The sequence below is a fragment of the Motacilla alba genome, chromosome 1 (genome assembly GCF_015832195.1).
Source record: "Motacilla alba alba isolate MOTALB_02 chromosome 1, Motacilla_alba_V1.0_pri, whole genome shotgun sequence".
NCBI lineage: Eukaryota > Metazoa > Chordata > Aves > Passeriformes > Motacillidae > Motacilla > Motacilla alba.
This window is the reverse complement of record NC_052016.1, coordinates 97241576-97269566: the sequence shown is the minus strand read 5'-3', so window position 1 is coordinate 97269566 and position 27991 is coordinate 97241576. Positions and strand designations below refer to the sequence as shown.

At 39.4% G+C, this 27991-nt stretch overlaps 1 protein-coding gene across 2 annotated transcripts; it reads right to left on the bottom strand.

Moving 5' to 3' along the window:
• Positions 1-522: 522 nt before the first annotated feature.
• On the bottom strand, positions 523-25931 carry SLC5A7 (solute carrier family 5 member 7). 2 transcript variants are annotated; one of them, XR_005258987.1, is made up of 10 exons: positions 25343-25931; positions 24128-24350; positions 16830-16943; positions 13807-13962; positions 11060-11208; positions 8960-9103; positions 6984-7137; positions 5611-5828; positions 3924-4886; positions 523-3550 (listed from the first exon to the last, which is right to left on the bottom strand). XR_005258987.1 is itself a non-coding variant. In XM_038154331.1 (9 exons), exons 2-9 carry the CDS (start codon positions 24303-24305, stop codon positions 4263-4265), a joined length of 1737 nt encoding a protein of 578 aa, XP_038010259.1. In that variant the 5' UTR covers positions 24306-24350; positions 25343-25931; the 3' UTR covers positions 523-4262. The 2 variants fall into 2 exon arrangements, 1 of the variants encoding a protein (XP_038010259.1); XM_038154331.1 differs by having other exon boundaries at positions 523-4886.
• Positions 25932-27991: the final 2060 nt, after the last annotated feature.

The window sequence follows — 27991 nt, the reverse complement described above, 5'->3', positions numbered from 1 at the left end:
GAATCCACTAATTTTTTGTATTTCTAGACAATTATATTTATAACATATTCAATGCCCAGGATGACTTCATGTCCCTCTATGAAGGGAAAAGCTATCAGACCAATTCTCCAGTGGGTTCCCAGAAAAGTGGATCGCAGCTGCAGCCCCTAGGTGTGGGAGTTCCTGACTCATAGTGCATTTTGTGCTCCTTATCAAACTCACAGCCTCTGTCCCAGTGTGGCACGCCCAAATAAAAGGTCCTTGGCAAAGGGTCTGCAGGAGGGAATCCCACTGGATGTAGATTATCCTGGAGCTGAGGGATTTCTCTTCTTTGTGACTGTGAGAACAAGGCAGAGATTACTGAAATGAGAACTCTATTTCCAACATTGCAGCCAGGTTTTGGGGTAGGGCTGTAGCCATTGCTACCACGCTGATGGCCAGAGTGTGGACCAGATCCCATTTTGCCAGGACTACCTCATCTCTGTGGGGCTGTGCTTGGGAGACAGAAGCTCAGGTGATGCTGAGTGATAATAAAATAAATGTCTTTATTTTTAATAGATGGACAAAACAGACCCAAAACCAGACAGTGTTTTCCTGAAATGCATGGACGCTATTGAATACAATACAAATGAAGTTAAAACATATATATCTATATTATGCTCCTATCTGCTTTGTTAAGTATAGTCTTAATATAGCATTTCTGACACAGACAAAAATATACTTTTTTTTAAACTACATCCACAAATACTGCCCTGATTAATAGCAGACTTACAATGACTTACTAACTGCACATGGAACTTGACCAATACACTTGAAGGGCAGAAGAAAAAATTAATAACAGTTTTTTCCTATGATATTTCTATTTGAACTCCTAAATTCTTGTACTATATGAAAATAAAAGACTAAATCTGACTTTATTTGATCCACTTAATGTTTACATTCAGTTCAGGTTCACAAAAGTATGGTTTGTTTATAATATGTATACCATCCCAATTGGACAAGTAGAGATGAAATAACTTTTTTGACACGTCAGCTATGTTATCAACCTTGATTTTATGAACACATCTCATGCAAAGGAGGGAAAAAACCCCTGTCAAATAAATGTTATTCACAAGTGTTAAGACTATGAAAGTAAAATATATGATTGTGTCATGAATATTTTATCTTTAAATTGTAGGCTCAGAAATAATAACCTCAGTGTCTGAAAATGAGCTGTTTGCTTCACTGATTATAAATCCAATTTACTGCACAGTACTACTGTACACAAATTGCAAAAGGGGAGAAAGACTTATAATTCCTCTGAAAATAAAACCTGCCTAAAGAATCCTGTCCTGTTGGCATTTTGCTTGTGGAAGTAACATAGTTTTTGTTTGTTTGTTTTGTTTTTTGTTTGTTTTGGTTTTGTGTTTTTGTTTTTGTTTTGTTTTTTTCCCCCACAGCTATCAATCACAGATATGGCCTTTGGTTACATGAACATCTCTGTACAAATTTCTTGGTAGGACAGCTGAGCTAAGGCAATAAACCTGTAAACAGACTTTGCACGGGGCTGTTTGGTTGGGCTTTTGTAGTCCATCTAAGCAGGAGTACTGCAAAAAATCACAGCAATTAAAAAAACTTCTATAGGATAGAAAGTGCAAAATATTCTGATAATGCTGAAAGCATCTGGTTTGAAATTTCTTGGGCTAACACTTTTTTTTTTTTCACCTATCTTTTTTTCAAGCATTTTAAAGCCATTTATATTTTTATGGCAACAATGGAATACAAAAGAAAAATATTTTTATTTTTAAATCAAAATTTCTTAAATTATTCCAGCTCAATCCCCTTCTCTTTTCTTTTTTTCCCATAGCTGGGCATTTTGAAATAAATAATATCGAAATGTTGCTGTATTCAAAGCATCTGGTCAATATGCAGCATCTCATAGTGAAATTCTAGCATTTCCTGGACAAAACTGAGGTAAGAGAAAAGATTTTAGGAAGGCCTACAAGTGACTAAAATGGGATCCTCTAACTTAATTTGGAACAGCAGCATAAGGCATTGGCTATGTAAGTAGGTAAAACTGTGACTTGATATTTTCCCATAAGAAGGGATTCAGACTAGTGGATTTGGGCTGAAAATGGAGAATAATTCAGCAGTGCCTCTGTTCTTCCCCTCTTTCCTCTATAAGGTCTATTTCCTTATCTCCCTGCAGTGGTTCATGGGGGAATTAAGACTGCTGGGCTCGTGTTTGGTTTGTGATACTCAGCACCCTGAATTTCACTGGTGGCCTATTAACCCATCTCACAGGAATTTTTCATTTCTTTGCTACTTTGGCTCTTCTGAGTTTTTACTGCATATCCTGGTTTTGATTCCCTCCACCCAGAGCACACTCCATATTGGTAAGCACAGTAGTACTGCAGGTCACAGTGCATATTCAGAAATGAGTTGCAATGTTATTTTTAAAAGCAGTGTAAGGAGAAAAAAAAAATCAACATCTCTGAAATGAATTTTCTCTACATGTTAAATATATATGTATGCTGTTAAGACTCCACAAAAGGAGCAAAACATATCTAAGGATTCAACCTTGTGAAAGCTTAGGTCAACACTGAATGCACAAATTGATGGCTTCTTCCTTTAGCAGCAAAACCTATTCTTACATCTCCTATCCTCCATTATTAACTCCTCATGCTGTGAGTTTTAAAAAAAGAAATTTCACTGGTGACCAGCAACAGGAGGATATTTGGATTTCAACCGAACATTTTGCGTCATACACAGATTTTAAAAAGAATTATTGGAGCATAACTCTTAATTGTAGAGAAATGTAGCTACTAGAGCTCGCGCTGAGAAAGGCACATACCAATGGGGACAGACACAATCATCTTGGCCGTGGGCAAGTGGAAACAGCACTGCGCGTTCCCGCTGGCCCGGGCAAAGTCAGCAGAGGCCTCATCTCCCCACTTTGCTGCTTCTGGCCAGCATTGCCATTTGTGAGCCACGTCTTTTCTGCACCTGGCCACTGCTGCTGCTCTGCAGGCTCACTGAGACGGCCAGGAGGACAGGGGTCAATGGAGGAGTCCGGCACTTAGTGGAAGACACCACTGTGCCTCTCACTGTGTTTGTGGGTTCAGCATTCCTTTCAGTTCCTCTCCAAGCTGCTTTCAGAGGCAAACATTTAGAGATGTGGAAAGCTGTACAGCAAGCCTGTTTCTTTGAGAAATTTTTGAGGAAATGTTATTTTCTATGGAAAATCTGGACTTTCCAGAGTAACTCCAGCATGACCAAGCCAAAAGACTTTTTGGCATCTTTAAGAATAGCTTTTTTTAGTAAGTGAAAATTGGGAATTTTCTGCAAGGAAAACCTTCTCATCTCTCTTTTCAAGCCTTCTTGATTCTCTTTACTTTTCAATATTTATTCCATTGGTGAAGTTGCTTGGTGCCAGACTGCTTTGCTTGTGTTCATTTTGATGATAAGTCAAGATAAGTCTTCTTCACCAACACCGAAAAATTCTATTTAGTTTGAGTTTTTCTATAAGATCCATTTTTCACAAGCTGAATTTCAACTCCAGTTATTGCTCTAAGAATTTTGGTGAAAGTCACTAACCACAGAAAAAGAAAGAGAACACCCATATTAACATATTTTGCTTAAGGTTGCCTTACATCAGCTATAACATAATTTTAAAGTGGTGATTTAATTTTAACTTTTAAAAATTAATATATCATGTTTAGCACTCCTATAAGGAATTTATTACTATTTGTGCATTTTGCTGTCTCGTACAAATAATAAAGTACTAGATTGTATTATTTAAATTTCTTTATGAGGATAAAAATTACCAGGCCAAAACCCCAGGGAATTTATCCATCTCTCTTTGCTCAAGCAACTAGCTCTTTAGTAATAAATCACTTATAGCTGTGGCAATATATTTGCACTTAATGCCAATAAAATGCTGAGTGATAATATTTCAGACTTACTGTATTATAATCTCTTCATATGATATCCTAGCTTAAAACTGTTGCACATTTTCTTCTACATATATTTTGAATTTTAAATATTTTTATGGTACATTATATAGCTCTGGATGGAAGGAATGGGTTTGGGTGTATACTTTAGTAAGCACTCTGTGATCTAATCCAACATATTAGATAATAGCAGAAAAGAGTTCCTCCCATGGGATGCTCCTACTTATAGAAACAAAGAATGTGCAGCGGCATTTTATTCCCAAGTCTTGCTTTTCTTCTGATAAAATGATTCTTAGTATTCTTTGTAGAATATCCTGCTTCTCATTGTTTTGCTTGTGGCTATAAGATTTTTTAATTATCTTCAGCGTTGGACAGTTCTGGACTTGAATCAACGTAGTTGAAGGCTTCCTTGTTTGTGAAAGTTGAGCTCAAAGTTAGACTGTGTCGTGGATTCACAGGCGCAAGTTCATTTAATACAATATTGTCACTTTTTACAAGAGTCGCTTTGTCCATGTGTTCTCTACTGTATCTGGCAACAACAGCATCAAGAAAGTCCAGCTTTGGTGGCAAAGTCCCACTTTCAAATAAGTATTTGGCTAAGTAGGAGACCATGACATTAGTAAAGAAGGAGGTGAGCATAGCCAGTGTTTTAAATGGGAATCGCTGGATGTAGAGGTTGTTCTCATCTTGATACCAGCCAGGGTAGAAGATCAAGGGCTGAAGGTAGAGGTACGGCTCTCCTCCGGTTATTCTGAGGACAAGGCCAAACAGGTATCCTGCAATGGCACCGTAGGTGTTGGTTCCTTTAATAAATAACACACACAGGAGCTGGGGGAATATGATGATATAAATGAGGTCAGAGCTGAGGTACCAGAGGCCGTACACTGATGAAGCCAGCAGTGCCATTGCTGTTGCTGATGCTCCAAACAGAAGAACAGTGATTCTTATGACCCACACAATTTCCCTGTCTGAAGCCTGCAAAAAAAGGGCAGTGTTAGGTGGTTTTTTCATGTCTATACATGTATGCCTACACTTCCATACAGTCAATATAAAATACTGAATTGTAAAAGAAAGCTTTGCATGATTCATTCAATAATAATTACAAACTAATATCTCAATCTCAATTTCAACCTCAGAGAAAAAACCCTAGGGGTTATCGTTTCCATTCCCAAAGCCTCCTTTGAACATAGCAAAGAGCTTGATGATGAGTCAAAAGAGAAAAAAACAGCAGTGTAAGAAATAACTTTTAAATAGAATCACAATATGGCTCAACTAGAAAAAACCTGTAAGCATCAGAATTTCTTCTCTGTTTCCCAAGAAAAACTCCAACTCATTAGACCATTCTTTTGCCAAGTGATTTCCCAATAAATGAAAGATTAGAAAAATGTCTCATTTTGTGAAGAACTTAAGTGGAACTTACACTTGTAGCAACATTAATTAGCTATTTGAATAAATTGAGGTTCCATGAGAAGTCTTGACAGCTGCCCTCCCCAAGCCAGCTTTTTCACTTTTGTCATCAGTCACAACCATAATTATTTTTTATGATTTTCAGTTTGCTCAACATACTGTTAGCAATTAAATTCTTTTTTTCTAGTTATAGGCAGAGGTGAAAAAGGTGTTTCATTATGAAATTATGTATCACCTAGGGAAGGTCTCACCTAAAATTTTCTCTAAAATAAAAACAAAAACATTGTCTCACATTTTGCCGAAAGGCAAGCTGGTAAATGTTCCGAGCAAACATAGAACTTGCTGATAAAATTGAGGAGTCAGCTGAGGACATCACAGCAGCAGATACAGCACCGAGGCCAAAGAATGAGATGTAGACTGGGCAAAGGTACTGTAGTACGATAGGTAAAATCATATCTGCTTCTTTTTTGCTCTTGGGGTCAGGGACACCGTATTCAGTCTGGTTCCAAGCTGCAATATGGACACCAGTATGTTATCAGTAACATCAGCAGCCACAGCACCTCTTGACTTCATGTGTAGCAAGCTATTCATATTACCACATTTTCATGCACACTCAAGAACAAACTGACCAGGGCCAGACCGAGGGCGTTTTAGAGAGGCAGTGTCTTACCAGTTTCTGTTAGGCAGAGTTAATTCTGCTTAGCATTTTTCCTTGTCTCTAAAAGAAACTTTAAATTGGTCATAAATGTAGTTTTATTCAATAAAATAGGTCTGGGATCCTTTTTTTTTTTTTTGGTGATGTGTTTAACTACTCTTTTGGATTACAAACAGGGCCCCAAGTAATGTAAACATTTCTAACAGAATATTTTTAGCAGTTTTGCTACACAGTCACTGTGATGGGGTTCACTTTCACTATGACAAAAAAAAACCTTGGCAAGGATATATTGGTCAAGGTAAGAAATTTCTGATAAATCAAAGAATCATTTAGGTTGAAAAACACCTTTACGATCATTGAGTTGAACCATTAGCCCAGCACTGCCAAGCCCATCAATAAACCACATCCCCAAGAGCCACATCTACACATATTTTAAATGGCTCCAAGGATGAAGAATCCACCGCTTCCCTGGGCAGCCTGTTCCAGTGCTTGACAAACCTTTTGGTGAACACGTTTTTCCTAATATCCATTCTAAACTTCCCCTGCTGCAACTTGAGGCCATTTCCTCATCCTGTTGCTTGTTATGTGGGAGATGTACCTTGCTACAACCTCCTTTCAGGTAGTTGTAGAGAGCCAAATGTCTTCCCTCAGTCTCTTTTTCTCCAGGCTAAATAACCACAGCTCCCTCAGCCATTCCCCATTACTGCTGTAACAACCAAACAAAAGTACCAGAATCTAACACAAACATTGAATAGAAGTATTGTGTCTGTAGATATCTACAATGTACAAAATTATTTCATTTCATCCACTGTGCTAGGAGCAATTGGGAGAAATAGTCTACAACATTATTTTTCTGTGTAGTCTTCTGTTGAAGCAGTCACGAGTTGAAAAATGATGCCACCTGGTTATCTAACCTGTATGTCACCTTTATCTAACACAAGATTTATTTTCACACACTTGTTGCACTATTCATTTTACATTTATTGTACTACTGATTTTTAATCATTTACCTGTAGATGCTCCAATTGCACCAATCAGCACTGCAGGAATAGCCATCACAAGACAGCCAAAAGCAGCCAGGAATGACAGAACTTGAGCGTATGTGGCAGAAGATGAGGAAAGAACTCTCTGGAAATATGCTTGCCATGGAATTCCTCCTAATGTCTGCAAACACAACAGCATGCTGTGACTGGGGGGTAGCTGAATGGTTTTACTATCACCATATAGAGAACATGCACAAGGATCACTTGAAAGCTGAAAGCTGTATTGATACTTTTTAATTTATTTACTGAATATCAGCCAGACAATAACAACTGCAACTTTCATTCTCACAAGCAATGTCAAACCTGGGTAAGTCCACTTAAATCCCATTCTTTTAGACAAGTTATTTTTTTATACAATTAGCATAAACTTAGCACTTTCACAGTCTCTGTAGTCCCCAAGTCTTTTGCCTTGATAAAACTTTATGGAAAGGAATATTTTCATATTTCATATTTGAAGAATTTGCCCTCCAATACTCCTCCTCCGCTAGAATTAGATCAGACTCTGACATGATATCAGAGCAAGATTTTATCTGCCTTTGTAAATGTGTGTAGTCATTTAAAGAAGGTGAGACATTCTGTATACACTGAACTCAGGCACCTGAAAAATTATTCTCCCACTGCCTTAAGCAAATATAATACCAATAGAAATTGGTAGAAGACATAGGCAAAAAAAAAAAGGAAAAGTTTTGATTTATGGTGAAAACCCTTCTCTTTTATTTGGATACGTAGCTGAAGATCCAGATTGGACTTAAAATTATTTCTGCAAAATACTTCACAAAAGAGTATTACCAAAGGTTGAAAATTCAAGTGCTAACAATTCTGTCTTGAGAGCAGGATTTGAATAGTCTTCACTAAGTAACCAAGCATCTGTCTCCAAACAGCAAGGAAAAAAAGCCAAGCAAATTTCATAACCTAGTTCTATACACTAAATGAGGCAGGAGGCATTTGGACCAGAAAGTGTGTATACAGGTGTTTCATATAGCTTCACGCACACATAGGGACTAAATTCATGTTTCACAGACAAGTCTGGTTTTAACTTGCTATTTATGACTGTTTTTCTTTGCCACTTTGATAATAATGTTCATTTATCAAAGCTTTCCAAGAACGTGTAAATTTCTTGAGCTATAATGAAACAGACAAGATGGAAAGAAAGTGTGTCATAATTTGGCAATATCAGAACTTTCCTTTGGTCAGCAGCAGAAACGAAACATTCAGGCTTACAGGAGAGAATAAAGCCACTTGAGCTAATGTCATACTTTAGGTCTCTGAGAGAACGCTGAATAAAATAACAAGTTTTAATAGACCTATTATTAAAAAATCCTGAAGATTTTTGGCTGTGAGGATTTGAAAAAAAGCCAGAAGATGTAATCCCAAAATAAAACATGATAATAAAACCAGTGTAAATCTGCATAGGGACACTGAGAATGGAAAATGTTAGCATGTGTTTCTAGATCCTCTAATGGAGAGTACTTAATAACCACTGATCCCATGTGTAATACAGGCATTAAATAATGAAAGACCATGGTTCATTCTGGCATGTGTGCATGTATGAATTTATCCATCCTGCCATCCATCTCTGCACAGCTTTTTCTCCCCCTGTACCTAAGGCATATTTAATCATTTGTATAATGTATTTATTGCCTTCTGCAATATTTGAATTCCTCTGCCAACAATTACATCAGTTAAGCATTAGCTGCACACTTTTATTTAATTTTAACATGTCAGCTCTTTCAGCCTGATGATATTTAAATTGCATTCCTGGCAATGCTGGCTGATATGTCACTGAAATCATTCAAATGTGCAGAAATATCAAGCAGGAGTCAAGAGGGTAAAAGTTTTCAGTGTGATAGAAACTCTTAACTAGACTCCATCATTTTCAGCTGTCACAGTAACATGGTATAAGTGCTTAAATGCTTCACTCCTTCATACAAATCTCCACTTACCAGTAAAAAGAAATTGTCCAACCATGTGTAAATGTCGAGTGAGTTGATAGATCCAAGCCAAGGTGCTTGGTACACGTGGTGCACAGCCGTGAGCCCAATGTCTGTTACTGCAGGATGGGACATGGCAAAGGGGACACTGATCCACTGTAACCAAAGAGAAACAATGTGCTCAGGTCTACAGAAGATATTCTAAATCTGTGAAATTTTAATATTAACACTCTTCTAGTTTTCTTATTCTTGCTTATTCTTGAATATCAGATTATCAAGATGATTTGCAAAAAGTCAGATTATGTGCAGCTGGAACATTTCTGAAATCCAGAGGACTTGGTAGTGGATAGCTCACGTGTCCTCGAGAGTGTGAGCAAAGAATTAATAAATGGAAACTGCAAAAGTAGAAGCAAAGACACATTTGTACAACTTGGTTCCATTTTACCTAACCTCTTCATATATTGTTTACACTCTTTCCTGGGCCACCAGACATTACAGGAAGGAGCAGCAAAGCTCTGTGACAGTGGGAGTAAAAACTGCTCCAGAGTCTGGAGGAGAAGCTGGGATAACTGAATCTGTGCTCTCCTCTGCCGTGACATCTGCTGTGAGAGGGTCCCATCTGATCTAAACCTGCCTCCCTAGAGTATGACTGTTTAGATACTGACTCTTCAGCCTCACTGATGACACTCTTGAGTTCATGAATATGGGTTCTTCAGCATTACATTATTGCTGTTTATTTCAAATGGGAAATTACATAAAGAGCCCAACCTGGATTAAACAAAACACTATAAAGCTATAGATCTAATAATTTAGAAAACTTCTGTACAACCTTCATTTGCTTTCCACCCTCCCATCAGGTTCATGCTAATTTTTATGTTATTCCTGTGGGATCAGGCTCTCTAGTGGTTCATAAGTAGATCACACTGGAAGACAATTTCTGTACTTCGATTTAGCTCCAGTTTTGGGAATTTCTGTAATGCATGCCATCTGTAGAAACTTAATGTTTCACAAATATTAACATTTATGTTAGGGAAAGAGACAGTATTTTCCCTACTGTTCAGATGAAGAACAAAGATATGAGGGAAGAAAGTCTGGAATAACTTTTCATTTGAAGTGACCAGCTGGAACTTGGATTTGCTTTTTCAGGCTATTTAGCACCATTTCCATTAAATCACTTAAAGGCCATAGTCCTCACAGTAAGATGCCACAGAGTAAGCGCACTCAGAGAGCTGGTTAGTGACCACCTGTGTAAGCACTTGCTGAAGCAATTTCCCTAGAGCTGCACAAGAACTCTGTTGAAAGCAGAGAAAGAACACCAGGCCTCCAAGGTGTGCTTTGATTCCTTCATCTTGAGCCACTCCATTTATTTTAGCATATCAGAGTTCTCTGCACACCTATGGCTGTCTGTTACTGCCACTGGCAAACAAAGCCAGCAGCTTCCTTGATTGCACCCTTGTGATCAGTGTCACACTGATGTTTTTCAATATGGGGCTTAAAGAACAGCAGAAAATAAAAGGCTACCCACTAGCATATCATTGATAGCTGATGAAGGATATTCACACATCCACACTAAAACAGCCAAGACATCTGGTGAGACTTCCTATCTTACCGTCTCCAAGGGTGGTGGAGGGAAATGAGAGAAAAACCAAGAAGGTTAACTAAGTTCACAGGAGGTTAACTAAGCTGTGTAGGTGACACCACAGAAAAGAGAAGCAGTAGAGTATCAATTTTGCAGGTCCAGTGACAGAATTTCTTTACCAACAGCTTCCTATGTCTGAGGCCTCCTTCCAGTGCCCGAGTCACAGTCCTATAGACTGACAGGGAGGGAGTCAGCACCAGTCCTGTTCTGAGTTAGATGTATACTCAGAGGAAAATTGTAAGAGTGGTGGGACTGCCAGATGGTCTGGAAAAAAAGCCACAGAATCAGACCTCTTGGACAGCACTATTTCCAAAGTACGGGCTGTACATCGATGCAAATGCAGACTCTTTTAAGCACTCGTGAGTCTGACTGGATAGCAATGCTGTGCCTGATACAGCCCAGGACACACTCGGCCCTTCTAGCTGCGCAGGACAAAATCCTTGACAAGATAGGGCAAAAAAAGCCAAACTTACCAGTCCCAGGAAGATGCAGAAGAGCTGAACTACGTCGGTGTAGGCCACAGAATAAACCCCACCCACAAGTGTGTACATAGTGGCAATCAGGGCAGAAATAATGACTGAAATATTGACATTGATGTCAATGATCACACTTATAGTCGCACCTAAGGGGAAAACCAAAGCACTGTGTGTTAGTGTCTGTATCACAGCATGTCTGATGAGAACCCCAGCTTCATTAAGTTGTATATTTCGATTCTGGTCTGACACTTAGTGACAGCACTAATAATTCCCCCCCTCTATATTCTGCACACCCTTTCTGCACCTTTGAAGGAAATAGGAAAAGAGATGCTCCTGTTAGTCTAAATTTAGTATCTGTCATTTTGCAAGTTCTTAGGAAATGGAGAAGTGCCCCAACAGCACTTTCTTAGGTTGCTCAACATCTGTAAGGACTACACTCTCTTGTTCTGTTTGTGAAAACCAGCTGTGCCCATCCCTGATTGCCACAGTGTTGAGAAGGATACTGAGAATGTTCCTGCAATGCTACCAGCCAGCTGCCACAGCACTTGCAGGATGCATCCCCTGAGGTCCCATGAAACTGTGTCTGTCATGAGTATTTTAAAATTTCCTCACTTGGTTCTCTTCCAGCAAGTCTTCCTTGCACTGGACTTTCCCAGGCTTCTCAGGGTCCTGGGATTCCTAAAAACTGATCTTGCCAGCAAAGAATTAAGCAGAAAAAGCACTGAATACATCAGTCTTTTCCACATCTTTTACCACTGGGTGCCCCATCCCATTCAACAGTAGTCCATATTTTCCCTTTTCTTAGGATGAACTATTCTTGAGCATGGATGAGGTGATCCCTGAATATCAACCAGGTCTTCTGGACTCCAGGACAATCTCCCATGGGATTCTTCCCAGCAGAATGTTGGAGAAGCCCAGCTCTACTCCTCTGAAGTCTATGGTTGCAGTTGTGATACTTGCCTTGTTCCCCCCTCTCAGGACCATGAGCTCCCCCATCCCCTGAATATTGCTGCCAAATCTTTATACCCCTGACTTGCTCCTCCTTGTGTCTAAGTAACAGGTTCAACAGAGCACCTCCCTACAACAGCTCCCTGATCATTTGTGTCAAGAAGTTGCTGCCAGTGCACTGAAGAAACCTCCTGAATAGCTTGTGTCCTCCTGCACTGCCCCTCCAGCAGCTATCAGGATGGTAATACATTTCCCTTAGATGTATCAGCTATTTCAAGCCATTGCAATGCTTTAACACCGTGTTTAAAAAATTCCTCTCCTTTTAATTAGGATGATTTCAATGAAACATCTTGCAACTACTTTTAGTGCTCGCAGTTGTTGTAGATGGATATTGTGGAGCACATATTTGGAAGAGTTTTGGCCTTAGAAGACAACATGATGTGTGATATATAAGAGCTTCTGGGAGCTGATAGATGTGGCTTTTGCTGCACAATGAGCCTTCAAAGTTCATGTGCTTAAGAATTACAAGCTCAGACCTCTTCCACAGCTTTAAGACCACTGTTTCCCATCTACAACCCTGCCAAGCAAGGAGTACTGATGAAGAGAAAGTAGTGAAGAATACTGGGATTAAACATTCATCAGTGAGGATAGGTGTGAGAAAGGAGCTAAATTACTCACAGAATAGTTAAAATCAAAATCTTCAATGACCTTTATAATCACTGACGGTCTTTAACTGTTGGCTGTTATATAAATCTAGAAAGGTATTCACACCACTTGTGTTGAAATAAAAGAGAATGGCTTGTCCTTAATCAAAAATATTGCAAATACTCTGAGTGTTCTTCAAGTTATTCAACCCCTATCACCACAGCATGCAGTTTTTTCTTAGTCTTTTAAGGATTTTGTGATGAAATTGTGGTAAACAAGCTCCCCATTGCTTTGCAGTTCATCAGAGCGCAGTTGGAGAGTACCTTCAAAGTTTATTTTTGTTTAAAATAGCTTATGCTAGAAGGCATTACCACATGCATGTGCATTATTAGTATGATTAGCTGGTAAAAGTCAATTACTGGTGCTTCAACTCAAGGGCTTTCTCTATTCTTAAGGAGGTTGCTAAATTCAGGCCTGAAATATAATTAAAAACCCTGGAAGCTGATTTTTTTCAGGACTGGATGAGTAGTTGAGTGATTTTCTATTGAGTCATAGTTTCACTAATTCTCCAAATCCTTTCTTGAGTACTTTCTTCATTTTGTCAAGAAGAAAGCCATTTAGAACTGAAGAATTCTTCTATTTGCTGATCAGTGTCTGGTTTACTTCTATTATTTGTGTTATGGGATGGTCTGTATAAGGAGATCTCCGATATGCAAAGGATTATTTTGTTTAGATGCACTGGAAATGCTGTTACATATCATTAAAGGAAATTTTGACTGGCTTCTCTCATCCCAGAGATGTAAAAAAAAAAGGGCCAGATTTGACACAAAAGGGGCCCTTGCAATCACTTATGCCACCCTCACTATTAACAGAAATTTATTCCTAAATCCTTTCATGCTCTTTGAAGAGGGACAACTTAAAGGTACATGAAAATAAATAGATACTTTGCATGTCTTTCCCTTATCAAAAGAATAAAAAGGATTTATTTTTTGCCGGATTTATTTTCTAGTTAGCACGGGTCATAGAAATGTCACAGTCTGAATCACTTGCCTTAAATAGTTACCATTTGGGGCCAGAATTTTAATGCATTTCTGATATTCTTGATAATTTCTACCTGTAACAAATTAATATTTATACTGCTTATTCCTTACCTAAGGCAGAGAAGATGGCAGCAGCCCAAAACATTTCTCCCATTAAAGCTGGAATAAACAATAGTCCTCCCATCCTTTTTCCATAAAGCTGCTGAAAGGGGTCCAGCATTGTCACATAGCCTTTGGATCGCATGGGTTTTGCAAAAAAAAGGCCACCTACAAAGAAAAGGCCACATAAGACACCAGCTGCAGTTTAGAAATGCATTACCATTAAGGGATAAAGCATTCATGGTCAGTAAAGGGTACAAAAATGTCACCTAACTATTTGTTTGTTTTCTTGTAAGTAAGAAGTACAGTTAAAATATCCTCTGGAAACTCTTACATGTGTCTACAGAATTACTTAAACACACACACACTCCATTAGTATATATAGTCTGACAATTAAAAAAAAAAAAGGCTTTTTCTTTTTTTTTTCTGGCTCAGTTTATGTAATCTCCCATTATGGATGCTGTCAGAGTTTTGTCTAATTTTGGATTAGCCTGAGAGAATGGCTTTTCTACCTAATCCTGTTGATTCTGAGACCAGAATCCAGCATGAAGATTCACACAGTCCTACTCTAAAAACAAAACTGTCTGAGATTCCTGAATCAGAAATAGAATTTCATATGTGGTTTAGTGCACACACAGCAAATCTGATTCTTTCAAGACAATTCAGATTTATTATGTATGTTTGAAAAAACTTTATTACACCTGCAGGATATGTCAGAGGTCTTCTGAGCTCTGCCGGTGTCAGATTCCATGAATATTTCTCATACAGTTATTTCACTTATGTATGTTCAGGAATTTTGATATATCACTATTCTGCTCTGCCTGGCTGGTATATAGGCTGGATATCTACATAAATGTGCAAAGGCCTCCCCTCCTCAAATTCTTTCTGTCTTGGGGAAAGAACAGGACCTATCTGAGGAAAGCTGAAAGAGCCCTTGTATGGAAACCCGTGCAGCTGAGATCTGCACATGACTATAACCAAGCAGATTTCTACCACAGCAAAACTGCTGTATAAGGTATGATAGCTAACTAGAAACCCTGTCAGTTCCCAATAAGATATACTGTATGGCATTTGGCAACCCTTAATTAGGTTCCTTGTGACAAGATATGTCATTTATTCATTGTATTGTGCAGAAGATTTCCCAAATTTCTGTGTATTGCCTTTTATAACTCATATTTCTTCATTTCATCAAGTTTTCTGAACAGAAGCTACTGGGTCACACACTGTCATCCCAGTTTATAGTGATTATGTGAATCCTGTGTTTAGGCAGGTAGATGCAGAACCCTTCAGTTTTTTGGTTTTTTGTTGTTGTTGTTTTTTGTTTGTTTTTTTTTTTTTTTGTGATTTTTGGTTTGGTAATGGATCTTTTTCCTATTCTACTTGTTATGCCTTCATTGCAAAAGACAATTGAAGAAGAAAAAAACATAATCTATTAGGATGTTCAAACACCTGTCAAAGGAAATAGGAGGTAGTCAAACTTTTAGAACTAAATTGCTTGAAAAAAATAAGGAAAATAAATTGTATGGAGAACAAACAGGGAGATTAAAACAATCTTAAATACTTCCTGTCTGAAGCAGTAATATTTCTCCCAGCCTTGATTATGCATTTTTTAAAAGAAGGATAAAGAATTCCTCCCCTCAAGCCTTCATGTACAGATCATGCCTAGAGAAATTCTTTCTCTCTGTGCTCTGCAGAGGGATATATGGCTACACATACAGACTGCTTTTCTCTGCAGTGGCCATCATAATTTTCAGGAAAACAAGTCTGGGTATCTATAAACAGCTGAAAAAAAGCAGAGAGGCCATCTCTTCTGGACTATTGTTAATTTGTGTCAATTCTGCAGAGGCTGAAAGCCAGGAGGATGCTTGTGGCTCCAGTCCTAACAGCTGGTTAATGACACCGATGGATCGTGACCCTCATGACCTCCTAATGACACCAACTCATCTCCAGGCAGACACCCACAGTCACTGTTTTCCTTACAGCACACAGAGCAGCTCTCAGGGATGGCAACTACTGCCAGAACTGGAGCTGGCCTGCACATGCCAGGGAGGATCATCTACAGTGGGGGAAGCTTCTGCCTGGGAAGTCAGGATAACTGGGACAGGCCATTGGAAAGCATTTTCAAGGGGAAAAAAAAGAAAGAGGAAGGAAAACAAGTTGTTAGGAAGAAATAAAATGTAAGAGAAGATCTGGATAAGCAGCCAAAGAAAACAAAGGGACGGATTAGGTAGGAGGACCCTGAGAATAGACTCGGAATAGACCGAGAGGTCAAGTAATACTAGAAAAGTGAGTATATCAGTCATGTTAAGGAAATGTGAAAAACACAGGATCTTTTTTCCTGTGACAACATGCTTTTTAAACAGTTGCATCATTATTTTAGCATTAAAACCTATAATGCTGTCTGTATTTTACACTCTGTCCCTGCATATATCAGGATTCTACATTTGCATTCTGACATGTGATTTAGAGTTTTGTACATTTGCATGTTTCAGTATTAAGGAAATAGTTTCTAGTCTGAGGAAATATGTGCTACATACTTCCTACACAAAATCAAAAAAGTTACCTAGATTCTTGATGGAGATCTATAACGTATAAGCACTTTCCTAAGCCAAAAAGATTTTTTTCTAATTCCAAGATTTATAGGTGTACTGATACCTGGGCACCTGGGTCATGTTTCAGATCATAAAGGCAATTAAAGAAAACTTGAATATATAAAACTTGATATTGGCAATTTAAGCACACCATGCCCCCCCGCCTTCCCCCCCCCCCCCCCGCCCCCCCAATTCCCCTGAAGAATATGGTTGTAATAATCAAATAGGTCTAGGCAAGCAATTTGGGACACCTGAGATATCAAACTATTTACAGAGATTTTTTGTTTTGTTTTGTTTTGTTTTTTCAATAGCCAAATGTACCAGAAGAAGGGATCCAGTTTACCTCAGCAACCTTTTATCAGATCCTAGTTTTTTATTTCAAAGAATGAACCTGACATCAGAACTCTTTAAAATGAGGAACTATTAGTTTTAGTATTTGCTTACCTAAAATCAGGCTAAGGGAATATCCAATAGGGGCCTGTGCCCAAGCTAGACCATAGTCTGGGACATACACAGCTTCTGCTGTCCCATTGATGTAACCTCCTCCAACCCATGTGGCTGAAAAGGAAGAGATGGAAAAGTCTTTAATGTCCACAAAGAAAGAAAAGATCACACACTGTATAATAAAATAATCCTTATGTATGATATGGTTATTTTTTATTATATGAATAGTACAAGCGCCAGGCATGGTGTCCTTTTACTAAAGGCAGCCCTAATTGGAATTTACAGCCTAAGCATATGAAAAAAGAAGTCAAATGGAATGAGGCAATCATCAAAGTGTCAAAGTGTCTATATAGTCAGTGAAGATGTGAGGGTTGAGTCCCCCACTACTTATTTACCATTACTGTTTTGTTTGTGTTAGTACAAATGAAGGAGAGGTATAAGGGGGACTTGAAGAAGAACATTTAAATTAGGCAAAAGTTTAATGAACGCATTATTTACCAGGACCTTCATGAAAAAAAAAAGCCCTTTAAACCTTGTTAAATTTTGTTGTTACATGAAGCATACTAATAAACTCTGAGTTCTCAAAATATTTCTATATAGAACTGTGGTGCTTTTTTTGTCACCATATGAGTTCTAAACTTTAATTCATTTATTTTATTCTTCCCTGAGCCATATTCAATAAAGGATATCTGCTATCTCCAATATTTCTGATTTTATCTCTCTCTCCAAAAAGCAGTATTTTTAATACAGTGACCTCTGACACTTAATGAGTTGATTCTCTGCCTTTAAGGGAAGTTTCCACATTTGAGAATTTGGGATCAACAGTATATTTGAGAGAAAAACTCCAACACAGAAATGTGTTGCGATTAAATCTGCAGAAGTAATTCATGACAAATCAAGTAATAAAGTTCATCTCTTCCTGTTGGCAGATTCCATGCAAAAAAAAATTTTATTATCTCTGGTGTATAACAAACAAGTTTTAGAAATCCAAGTCTGCAGTTTGAACAAGGGTAGACAGACCATTACAAGTCTTTTTGTAATGATGTTTTGGTTTGTGTCAGAAGCCTTTACTTTTTCATCTAAGAGTAGTTAGGGTTTCTGTGTAAAAAGTCACAATAGTTCGAAATGTATTTTTCTTAAATATTCCTCAGAACTTTCCCATCCTCCACCATCATACAGGCAAACTTGATTTTGTGTTTAAGACAAACAATTGGAGAGAAAAACAAATTAAGAAAATTTAATAAAATTCTTTAAGAAATTTCATTAAGAGCTAAATAACTACTCTTTTCCGCTTGACTGTGATATCTCTCAAGTACTACTAGAGGGTATTTTGCTGAATTTCACTATGGCTTTAGAATCAAAGATCTCCAGCAACAAGAGAATTACAATTGTCCCCCTTTGAGCAATTTGAAGCACAGGAATGAACCATTCTCTTGTTGGAAATGGTATAATGGACTTTTATGAGGGGTGTGAATGCAGAGAAAGGCTGCAACAAAAGAAGTGACCCAAGGAGACCTGTTACGACTAGAGTTTTGGTTATCAAGAGTGATTGTGTACTACAGAGATAAAGGATGAATGATGCCCATATGGAGCCACATGGGGAAGATGGGTTCAGACTGATTTCTTAATGAGAAGAGCAAGGATACATAATCTACATAAAAAGCTGTTAAACATTTGGGATTTTGTGACTCTTTACAGTGTAAATTAATATAGAGGAGAGTATGGTACTTTGTTTACCTGAGTTCTAGAATTATGGAATTGTTTGGATTGAAAGGGACCTTAAAAATCTATTTCTAATCCCCCTGCAATGGGCAGGGATGCCATCCACTAGACAGGTTGCTCAAAGCCCTGTCAAACCTGTCCTTAAACACTTCCAGGGATGGGGAACCACAACATCTCTGAGCTACCTGTTCCAGTGCATCACCATCCTCACAGTAAAGAATTTCTTCCCAATATATAATCTAAACCAATTCCCTACCTCTGCATCTCATCCTATCACTACATGCCCTGATCTCCATCTTTTCTATAAGCTGCCTTTAGGTACTGTAAGGCTGCTATCGGGTCTGCACAGATCTTTCTCCTCTCCAGGCTAAACAACCTCAATTCTCTCAGCCTGTCCCAGAGATCAGTGTTGGGCCCAGTCCTGTTTAATAATCTTTACTGATTGTCTGGATGAGGGGATTAAGTCTACCATTAACAAATTTGCAGATAACATGAAGTTGGGTCAGAGTGTTGATCTGCAGGAGTGTAAGATATGGACAGGCTGGAGAGATGGGCTGAGGCCAGCTGCATGAGGTTCAAGAAGACCAAGCGCTGAGTCTTAGGCTTTGGTCACAACAACCCCAGGAAGTGCTACAGGCTGGGGACAGAGTGTCTGGAAAATGGTCGAGCACAAAAGGATCTGGAGGTGGTCTTCAACAGCAGCTGAACATTAGCCAACATGTGCCCAGGTGGCCAAGAAGGCCAATGGCAGCCTGGCCTGCATCTGCAATAGTGCAGCCAGCAGGACCAGGAAAGACATCATCCCCTTGTTCTCAGCACCTCTAGTACTGTGCCCAGTTCTGGGCCCTTCACTTTAAAACGGACATTGATGCTGAAGTGCGTCCAGCAAAGGGTGACAAGGCTTGTGAAAGGTCTAGAAAAGATGTCTGATGAGGAACAACTGAGGCAGCTGGGTATGTTTAGTCTTGAGAAGAGTAGGACCTCATTGCTTTCTACAACTGCCTGATAGGAGGATGTAGTGATGTGGGGTCAGTCTCTTCTACCACGCCTGCAGTAAAAGCACAAGAGAAAATGGTCTTAAGCTGAGACAGGTGACATTTGGATTAGATGTTAGAAAAACAGTTTTGATTGTTAGGATGGTCAGACATTGGAATATCTTTCCCAGGGAGGTGGTGGAGTTACCGTCCCTGGAGGTGTTTACAAGGTGTCTGGATCTTGCACTGGGTGATGTGGTCTAGTGGTTTAAGGGCTACAGTGGTAGTGCTGGCTTGACAGTTGGACTTGATGATCTTGAGGGTCTCTTCCAATCCTGATGATTCTACAATTTTGTGATTCTAAGTTTTTCTCAATAGGGCTGCTCTTAATCCACTCATCACCCACCCTGTATCCATGTTTGGGTTTGCCCTGATCCAGGTGGAGGATCTCACACTTGGCCTATTTCACTGGACCAGGTATCTTTGTATGGGATCCCTTCCCTCTGGAGTATCAACCACAGCACTCCTCTTGGTGTCATCTGCAACCTTGCTTGAGAGTGCCCTCAATCCTGTTGTCCACAGCCCCAACAAAGCTGTTGAACAGTACTGGTCCCAATATGGACCCCTGAGGGACACTACTCTACAGAAAAATCCGTGACGACCTGGGATGTGTGTTGCCTATTGTGCCTCAAGCAGCATAATCTTATGGAATAAGCACCTGTTTCCAATATCAAAAAGTAAATATTTAGAAAGGGAAGCTTATTTGTCTCTTTCCCCAGAAAATGCCTAAGCATGATTCTACATTAATTATATACCTGGTTACAGGTGGGAATAATATCCCATAGTCAAGGACAGATGTCCAACACTGCTGCAGCTGTGGTGAAGGGGGTTTCCAGCTCCAACACTGATTTGCCAATGATTGCTACAGAGGTGTCAGATGTTCCCCAAGGGGCGCTTGGATGCCATGCCTAGCTCCCTTATTTTCTTTTGGAGGAGATCAAGTCAATTCCCTTCTGTTTGATGTTGTAGGGGTCATTACCCTCCACTGTCTGCCCTGCAGACAGATATTGCTGTGTAAAGTGGCATGAAGGATTTAGCCCTTATTTTTATTTCTTGATTTCTGGATTGGTGTTTGAAAAATTGCTGCTAATCAATTTTTCTGAGCACATGACTGTTCTTGGAACACCTATCAAGGACCACAGAGCTCTAGGAAGGCGTTTATATGTCTTTTTCTGAGGGGGTGAATGGATAGTCAGCACGTACACTGACAGAGGTAAATACATGAGAAATGAAATAAAGAGATAAGATAGGATGGGATTTCAACCTTAGATATTAATTTTCTGATCCTCATTTGCTAAGCCACAATTTAAAGTTAGTCTAATACCATTATTTTTGGTGAAATTCTTTTTGTTTTTGCCTAAATCAGCCAAAAAGAATACAATGTTTAATAATCTATGGAAGCATTCATGTGGTAATCTATTTTAATCTTCTCTTTGCCTGCCGTCTGAAGAACAAAAAAAATGTAGCAAATACCAACATCCATTTAAAACGTGCACTGTAAAAAATGATCAGACAAATACTGAGGGTAAGGTGGGCAATTTTTCTTCTAGTTCCTGTGAGACACACAGAAGTTGATCTCTGAGTTCTTGATATATAGTGATATATACTAGGAAACCAAATTTTTTGGCACTTCTTCAGGAAGAATTGCTTGTCTGAGCACTCAAATTATTTAATAAACTCATCAAGTTCTGTAAAATGAAAATTCTGATCCAAGGATTAGAATAAAATAGAATTCTGTACTTTTTTTTTCATGTGGCAGGGTTATGTAGCTCTATCCAACTAAAATGATAAAATTACATCAATAGATTATTACCTTTTGGGTCATATTTGTGAGTATTTAGTTATGTAATCTCAACTATTTCCTTTGAGGTTTAAACTCAATCACTAAAATCAAATTAGATTCAATCTCGTTGCAGATACCACTTATTTAAAAATCATTGACAAAAAATAAGGAATGCTAATATTTAATGCAACATTTTATCTATAATTATGTAAAAATTATGCACCGAATAAATGTGTCTACTATGGTACAACGTTATTTCATTTTAATATAAGCTGCTGTGATCCATCCACAATTCAACCTTTTCACTCTTTCTGTTTTCTTACTTGCAGACACACTCAACCTTCAACAGGCTTTGTGTTCAGCATTTCACTACCTGGTTGATACAGCTTTTTCTTCTGCAGGATCATAACATATATCCAAAAATATCTGCAGCTGTTATTCATAGGTATTGCTTTAAGATTTTTCAATGTTGTTTAGAAAATCAGCTATAATTACTCTGGAATCTTGACTTTGATGCTTATGTTCTGAATTTTATTTCAAATTTATAGACTAAGTGCTGTCATCTCTCCACTAAGTAACCCTAGAAACTTCTACCACTTTCAAAGCCAATACCCATGGAACATTGTAGTGTTTGTCACAGGCAAAAAAGAGAGAATAAGGCCTTATCTCATAACCCAAAGTGCTTCATGTACATAAAAACAATATCCTTTCTGGAGACGTTTAAAACAATTCTTGTTTTCCTGTTGCGGGATAGGCTTTGCTTTTTGATTTATTTTTAGACAATCAGACCTGGAAAACATAAAGATGATGTTGAAATAATCATGTATTGTGAATAGTCATGTTTGTGAGGTGTAAAATCAGCATTGACCATTTTTTAAAAAGCAAGTATGCCCTTGAAATATGTGCTCCTTTTGTAAAAATTATCAACCTGTAAAAATTATTGTCAATTTTCATCAGCTTACTTTCATAATTGTTTTGGTATGACTTTAGAAATTGAGTGCCCCAAACACCCTCGCTGAGACAAAACTCGGACAAACCCCTGGCTCAGCAGATTTGTGCCCAGATCTCGCTGCATGCACCAGGCGTGGTTCACTACGACTGAAAGGCGGGTTAGTTGCCATATCAAGCTTTAATTGCCAGATTTAAGGAGGCATAGGGGAAAAAGAGTGTCAGCCTTGACAGTATAAAATCCATGATAGTTTTAGCTTCCCAAAGGCTTTGGGACCAGTCTGATATTCTGCTGCAAAGATGAGATACTGCGCCATCTCTAGAGCTTGCACAATACAGGATGAACGTGTGCGGGTGTGAATTGTGGTGGCCACAGAACCTGCCTGAGATATAGGAAATCCCAGTTCAGATCTCATCTGTGCTTCAGCTGTTACACAAAATATTCCTGCAAAATAGGATTAAGGAGACCAGAATCTGTATCTTCTATATGCAAAGCCATTAGTCATAGCCACTTCTGTGGGAAATGCTTTTTTATCTCGACTCCCCTGGTGTAATGTTTACTGTTTTGTGGCAACCAATATTTCTGCAAAATATTCTGTTTTCAGTGCCCTTGAAAACATTTCATTCAGCAGAAAGCAGTCTAACCAGCTCTCACTATGAGCAGACTCTCGTCATACCTTATGCACCAGTAGCTGATGGATGTGTGATACAGTAAATTACAGCATAGTGCAAAAAGTAGAACATCTGACTGTATTCAAACTTCATTGACTTTTACAAACATTCTTTACTCAATATCTAAACATTCAGTCTTTGAATGAGCAAAACGCCCCTGCAAAAGAATGAGAATTTATCTCAAATAAAGAACGCAGATTTTTGGCCCAAGTTTTACTTGGCTCTTCCTTATTAGATAATTGTGAATGCAGAACATGGCAAAACAGCAAAACATAAATGTAGTCAGATAAATTCAATTTGACAATTGAAAGGGCTTTGCCTGAATAGGATTTAGATTAAATTAATAATAAAATAATAAAAAAAAGCCTAAACATTAATTTGCCTTAATATAATGGTGGCCAAATTCACTCTTCCTATAAAACATTTTTGTTCCAATACCATAATATAAGTTTTGAGATTTTGGACAGTGTTGTGAATATCTTATTTACCCAGGTAAGACGGCTGGTTTGACTGGCTCTGGGAGTCAGAGAGCACCGTTTACAAAATCAGTGAAGAACTCTTCCTTCACCCAGCCTTTTTTTACTGATACTGCTACTGAGAGTAAAGCATTACTTTGTCCAACTGCTGAAAAAGAAGCTAAAAGAATCCACAAAATAAGTTTGCTGAAATCTGTACAGTTACAAGTTTGAAGTCATGTCAATTTTCTTTTAGAAAGTTAATTTATGTGTATACCCTCCCCTTCCCACCAGTCTTTTTCCCTATAAACTTTGTTTTACTCAGATTAAACAATCTCAATAACACAGAAATGTGGATAGTTAAAAAAACTGTAACAATTATTTCAAGACTTTCTAATTAATCTATAATAATTCCATAATTTTGTCCCAAACATATCTGATCTACAGATGAATATGGAATGAAAATATATGAAAACCAGTTAAAATATAGTCTTTCTGTAAGATTTACAAATATTTGTTGTTTTTATACAGATGCTACATTTGGCTGCTCATTAAACAATTGGATAAAAAGTATACATATTTTCCCCACTTTGCATTACTCAACATGCAGACTGCAATTCATTCAGATGGAGAACTGACAAGTTTTACACTGACTAGGAAAGAATGAGGTGGTTTTTTACATACCTGTCATTGTAAATCCACCAACTAGCAAACCAATGTCTCTTCCACCGACTATAATAGCTTCGCTGCGATCTCCTTCGCTGCCGGTGTTCTTGGTTTTCCAAGCAGCCCATATCCCTACTGCCAGGATTGCCAGGTAGAAGACAACTATGGCCACCAGTCCCTCCACATGGAAAGCCATGTTGAAGTCCCAACTGTTTCTTTTATCGCTATTTCATTAAGACCTCTGGAGAGAATGCAATAATAGGTCTGCTTTTAGCATGCCTGCTTTTTAGAATCAGTGTACAAAAACCCTCAGATGGTTATTAAAGAAACTCTTCCGGTGAATTTATGAAATGAGAATTTCAGATGTAATTGAGATTAATGTCACATGCCAATTAAAATGCCTGTGCAGCAACAACCAGTGGTTACAGTCTCTGAACACAAAAGGGAATGAATGACGTGGCTGAAAGCTAAACTATCCTTAGAAGTCAGTTATTGAGCACTGAATTATTTTGGTATCACCAAGTCCTCAATGCCTGGGAACTTTTCAGTCATAGACTAGTTTGGTACAAGAGATAGAAGATCTTAGCCATGTGGACTATTACAAAAATCTCTATTTTGAAGACAAAGCTGCTCTAAGTAATACTAGAACTACGTATAAGTACTAGCTACAACAGCAAAACACATCTTTTAAGTGTTTGCATTGAAATGCTGAGTCTGGTCCCCCTTGTAACATCTCCCGTATTTTAAAGTCTGCGATTTCTTTTTTGCAACATTTAATTGTCCAGCATGAAGCGTATGAATCTGTTCTCTCACAATACGGGAAGCAAACGGAAAGCTTAACAGCTGTCGGAAGGCAGAATGTTGAAGTACGCGAACTACAGCGGGGGAAAACTCCCGAGCGACGCAGACAGCGGCAGCCCCGTACCCAGCCTCTCCCGGAGCCCCCTCCCCATCCCGGCCCCGCCGCTCCGCGTTCGCTCCCGCACAGCCGCGCCGGCGAGACCCGTCCGGGCTCCCGACGGCTCCGCGGCGGGGCCAGCCGCCCGAGCCAGCCCTACCTCCCGGGGGCTCCGCGCTCCGCCGAGCCGCCCTGCGCGGCCGCGCCCCCCGCCCCGCGCCCGCGCCCGCGGCAGCAGCGCCCGCCCGCCCGCCCTCCGCTCCGCTCCGTGCCGCTCCGCGCCGCGCCGTGCCGCGCCGTCGGGCCGGGAGAGCCGCCCGCCGCCCGCCGCCCACCTGCGCTCCGCCGCCGCGCTGCCCCGCAGCCCGCGGGGCACGGCCGCCCATCCCGCGGGGCGGTGTCGGGGCCGAGCCGCCGGGGGCTTTGTCCCCGCCCGGGGCTTTCCCGCTGGAGGGGGGAGGGAAGGAGCGAAGGAAGGATCGGCTCTTGCCCCGCGGTGCCCACGGTGCGCCGAGTGCCGAGGCTGCGACGGGGGTCTCGTGGATTAAAAAGAGGAAAATCTCTTTATAAAGGAGGAGGGTTCAGTGGGGTGAGAGGACCGCGTCCGTCAGAGCTGGGGGGAGGAAGGGGGAAAGACGTCAGAGTGATAGGGGACGTTGGGGGGAAGTAAGGATGACTCAAGGGAGACTGATTGTCGTGTCATGGCAGGGAAGCGGGGTTAGGAAGTGAATTTGAGGTGAGAAGACAAAAGGGAATGAGGGGAAACACGAAGGAACAGGATCATATTGAACCAACGGGAAAGAGGAAGAAAAGAAAGGGCTGATCTAAAAAGACAAATTGAAAAGAGTGATGGAGAAGGGGAAGAGGGCAGAGGTAGGGGGAGGGCAGGTGAGCTCTGTGCTCCCCTTGCCCTCCCTGGCAGCCTTTCTTAGCCACCCCTGGGCCTATCACTGGGCAAGCACCAAGCCAAGGTGTGTCTATGAGAGGCTGGTCAGGACCATCTTTTGCCACACCTCCCTTCCAAACCTAGCTGAACACGCATTGGCCTTTCCCAGATCTGGGACAGCTAGTTCTTTGGGAGACACCCTTTTTTTTTTTCTTTTTTTTTTTTTTTTTTTTTTTTTTTTTTTTTTTTTTCATGCCTCTTATAAGCCTCACCTGCAGAGCTAGGGTCATACCAGCTTTCCTATGCTTGCACTTTCTCTCTCTGTCTCCAAATGATGCTGGACAGTGAGCTTCTAAGTGCTGAGAATAAGGGTACACATGCAAAGAGGACCCACATATGCCCTTGCCCCAGTTTTGAGAAAGGGAAGATCATGCTGAACTGTGGCATTCTCTGACAGCTCTTGAGAGTCAGTTAACATGGGCCATTGGCTCATGTAAGTTGAAAAGTAGAAATAAAAAGCCCACAGGAGTGCAGAACTGCTACTGGAAAAAGAACTAACGTGAAGCAGAAAATCTGAAATCATCCTCGATTCAAGAGGAAAACTGCAATATGGGAAGATGTAAAGTCAGAGAGGAAAAAGGTGGCAATTCATAAAAGCTCAGTCTACTGCAAAGAACGACCCAAGGGCTGGCGCTTTCCTGCGTATTTGCCAACTGCCTGGCCAGCTTGGCTAGCAGAGCAGCTTTGTCTGCCTGCTCACGAACTGCTGAGCACATCACACCACGTTAGCCCCAGCCATTTATGTGCCTCACGGGCAATAAATTATGATTGTGCGCTCATGAATTGATTGTGTGCATAAGACTGCTTTCAGGTCTGGCCTCACTTGAGAAACCCACATAAAGGTGGCCAAAGAATTAAAGGTTAGAAATGTTACTATTTTTGTCAGCCAGACTCATGGGTTGTTTAGTGATTCTCTTGGTGCAATGTTTGCCTTGGGAGTGTGCAGTAAACATCTCCTCCCAGTAGCAGGCAGCTGAGACATATCTTAGATGCAGGTGAGCATCAAGGCACCACCTAAACAGAAATATTGCCATGGAGGAAACACTAATACGTATTTAAAGGTATTTTATATATATATATATATATATATATATATATATATATATACACTTTATATATAAACAGTAGGTAGAAGTCATACACCTCCTTGGAAACAATGAGGATGTCTCAGTTAGGATCTCAGCTGGGAAGAAAAAAAACAAATTCTAGCAATTAAAATATGATAGAAAATGTTTGGATGCTAAAATGGATGTTAAACTAAATTCACACAAAGTTTTAATTACATTTTAGTCTGGTTTTGTTCAGCTTAATACAAAAAAACAAGTCATGACCATACAATGCATGGCTCAAGCCTGTCTTAGACAAATTAAAAAAATATTAACCAACGGAAAAAAAAATCCTTTCTGAAATTAAATCCCAACTCTGATCTTCAATGAAGACTGTAATTTTTTTTTCTTTTTGTACTTAGGTTATATTGCTTATAATTTCTTTTGTACTTGGGTTATATTAACTCTTTTTATGGAACTGGAGTGGGAAAACTGTTTTTCATTAAAATTGTTTCTAGAAAATATTTAATTTAAAATAAATTGTATTTTAATGAAATTCACTAAAACAAATCCTGAACACCTATTATTTTTAATTTATGTAGGCTCTTGTGAGTTTCCTCAAGTTTTGTCTCTTTGATGCTCTAGAATGATTTGCAAGTGCCCATCCAATGAATCCACTTTGTCCAAGTTTTCCCTTACATTTTACTCCTGTAGTTACTTAAATATAAATGAGTTAAATTACACATCCTCTCCTGAGATTTCCATTTAAGCTCTAGGTTCCTTTAGTTGATGTAGCTTTGGGCTTTGAAATTGCTTCACCTGGACATAGCTGAGAAGGACTGAGACAATCCTTTTAGTGACTATTAGTGGACTTACTATGCCTTCTTTTCTCATCTACTACTGCTATATCAGGTAGATTTCTAATGCTTTCTTTTGGGAAGGGACTGTGCTGTGCTGGATCCCTGTGTGCATTCTGCCAGCTGCACCCAACA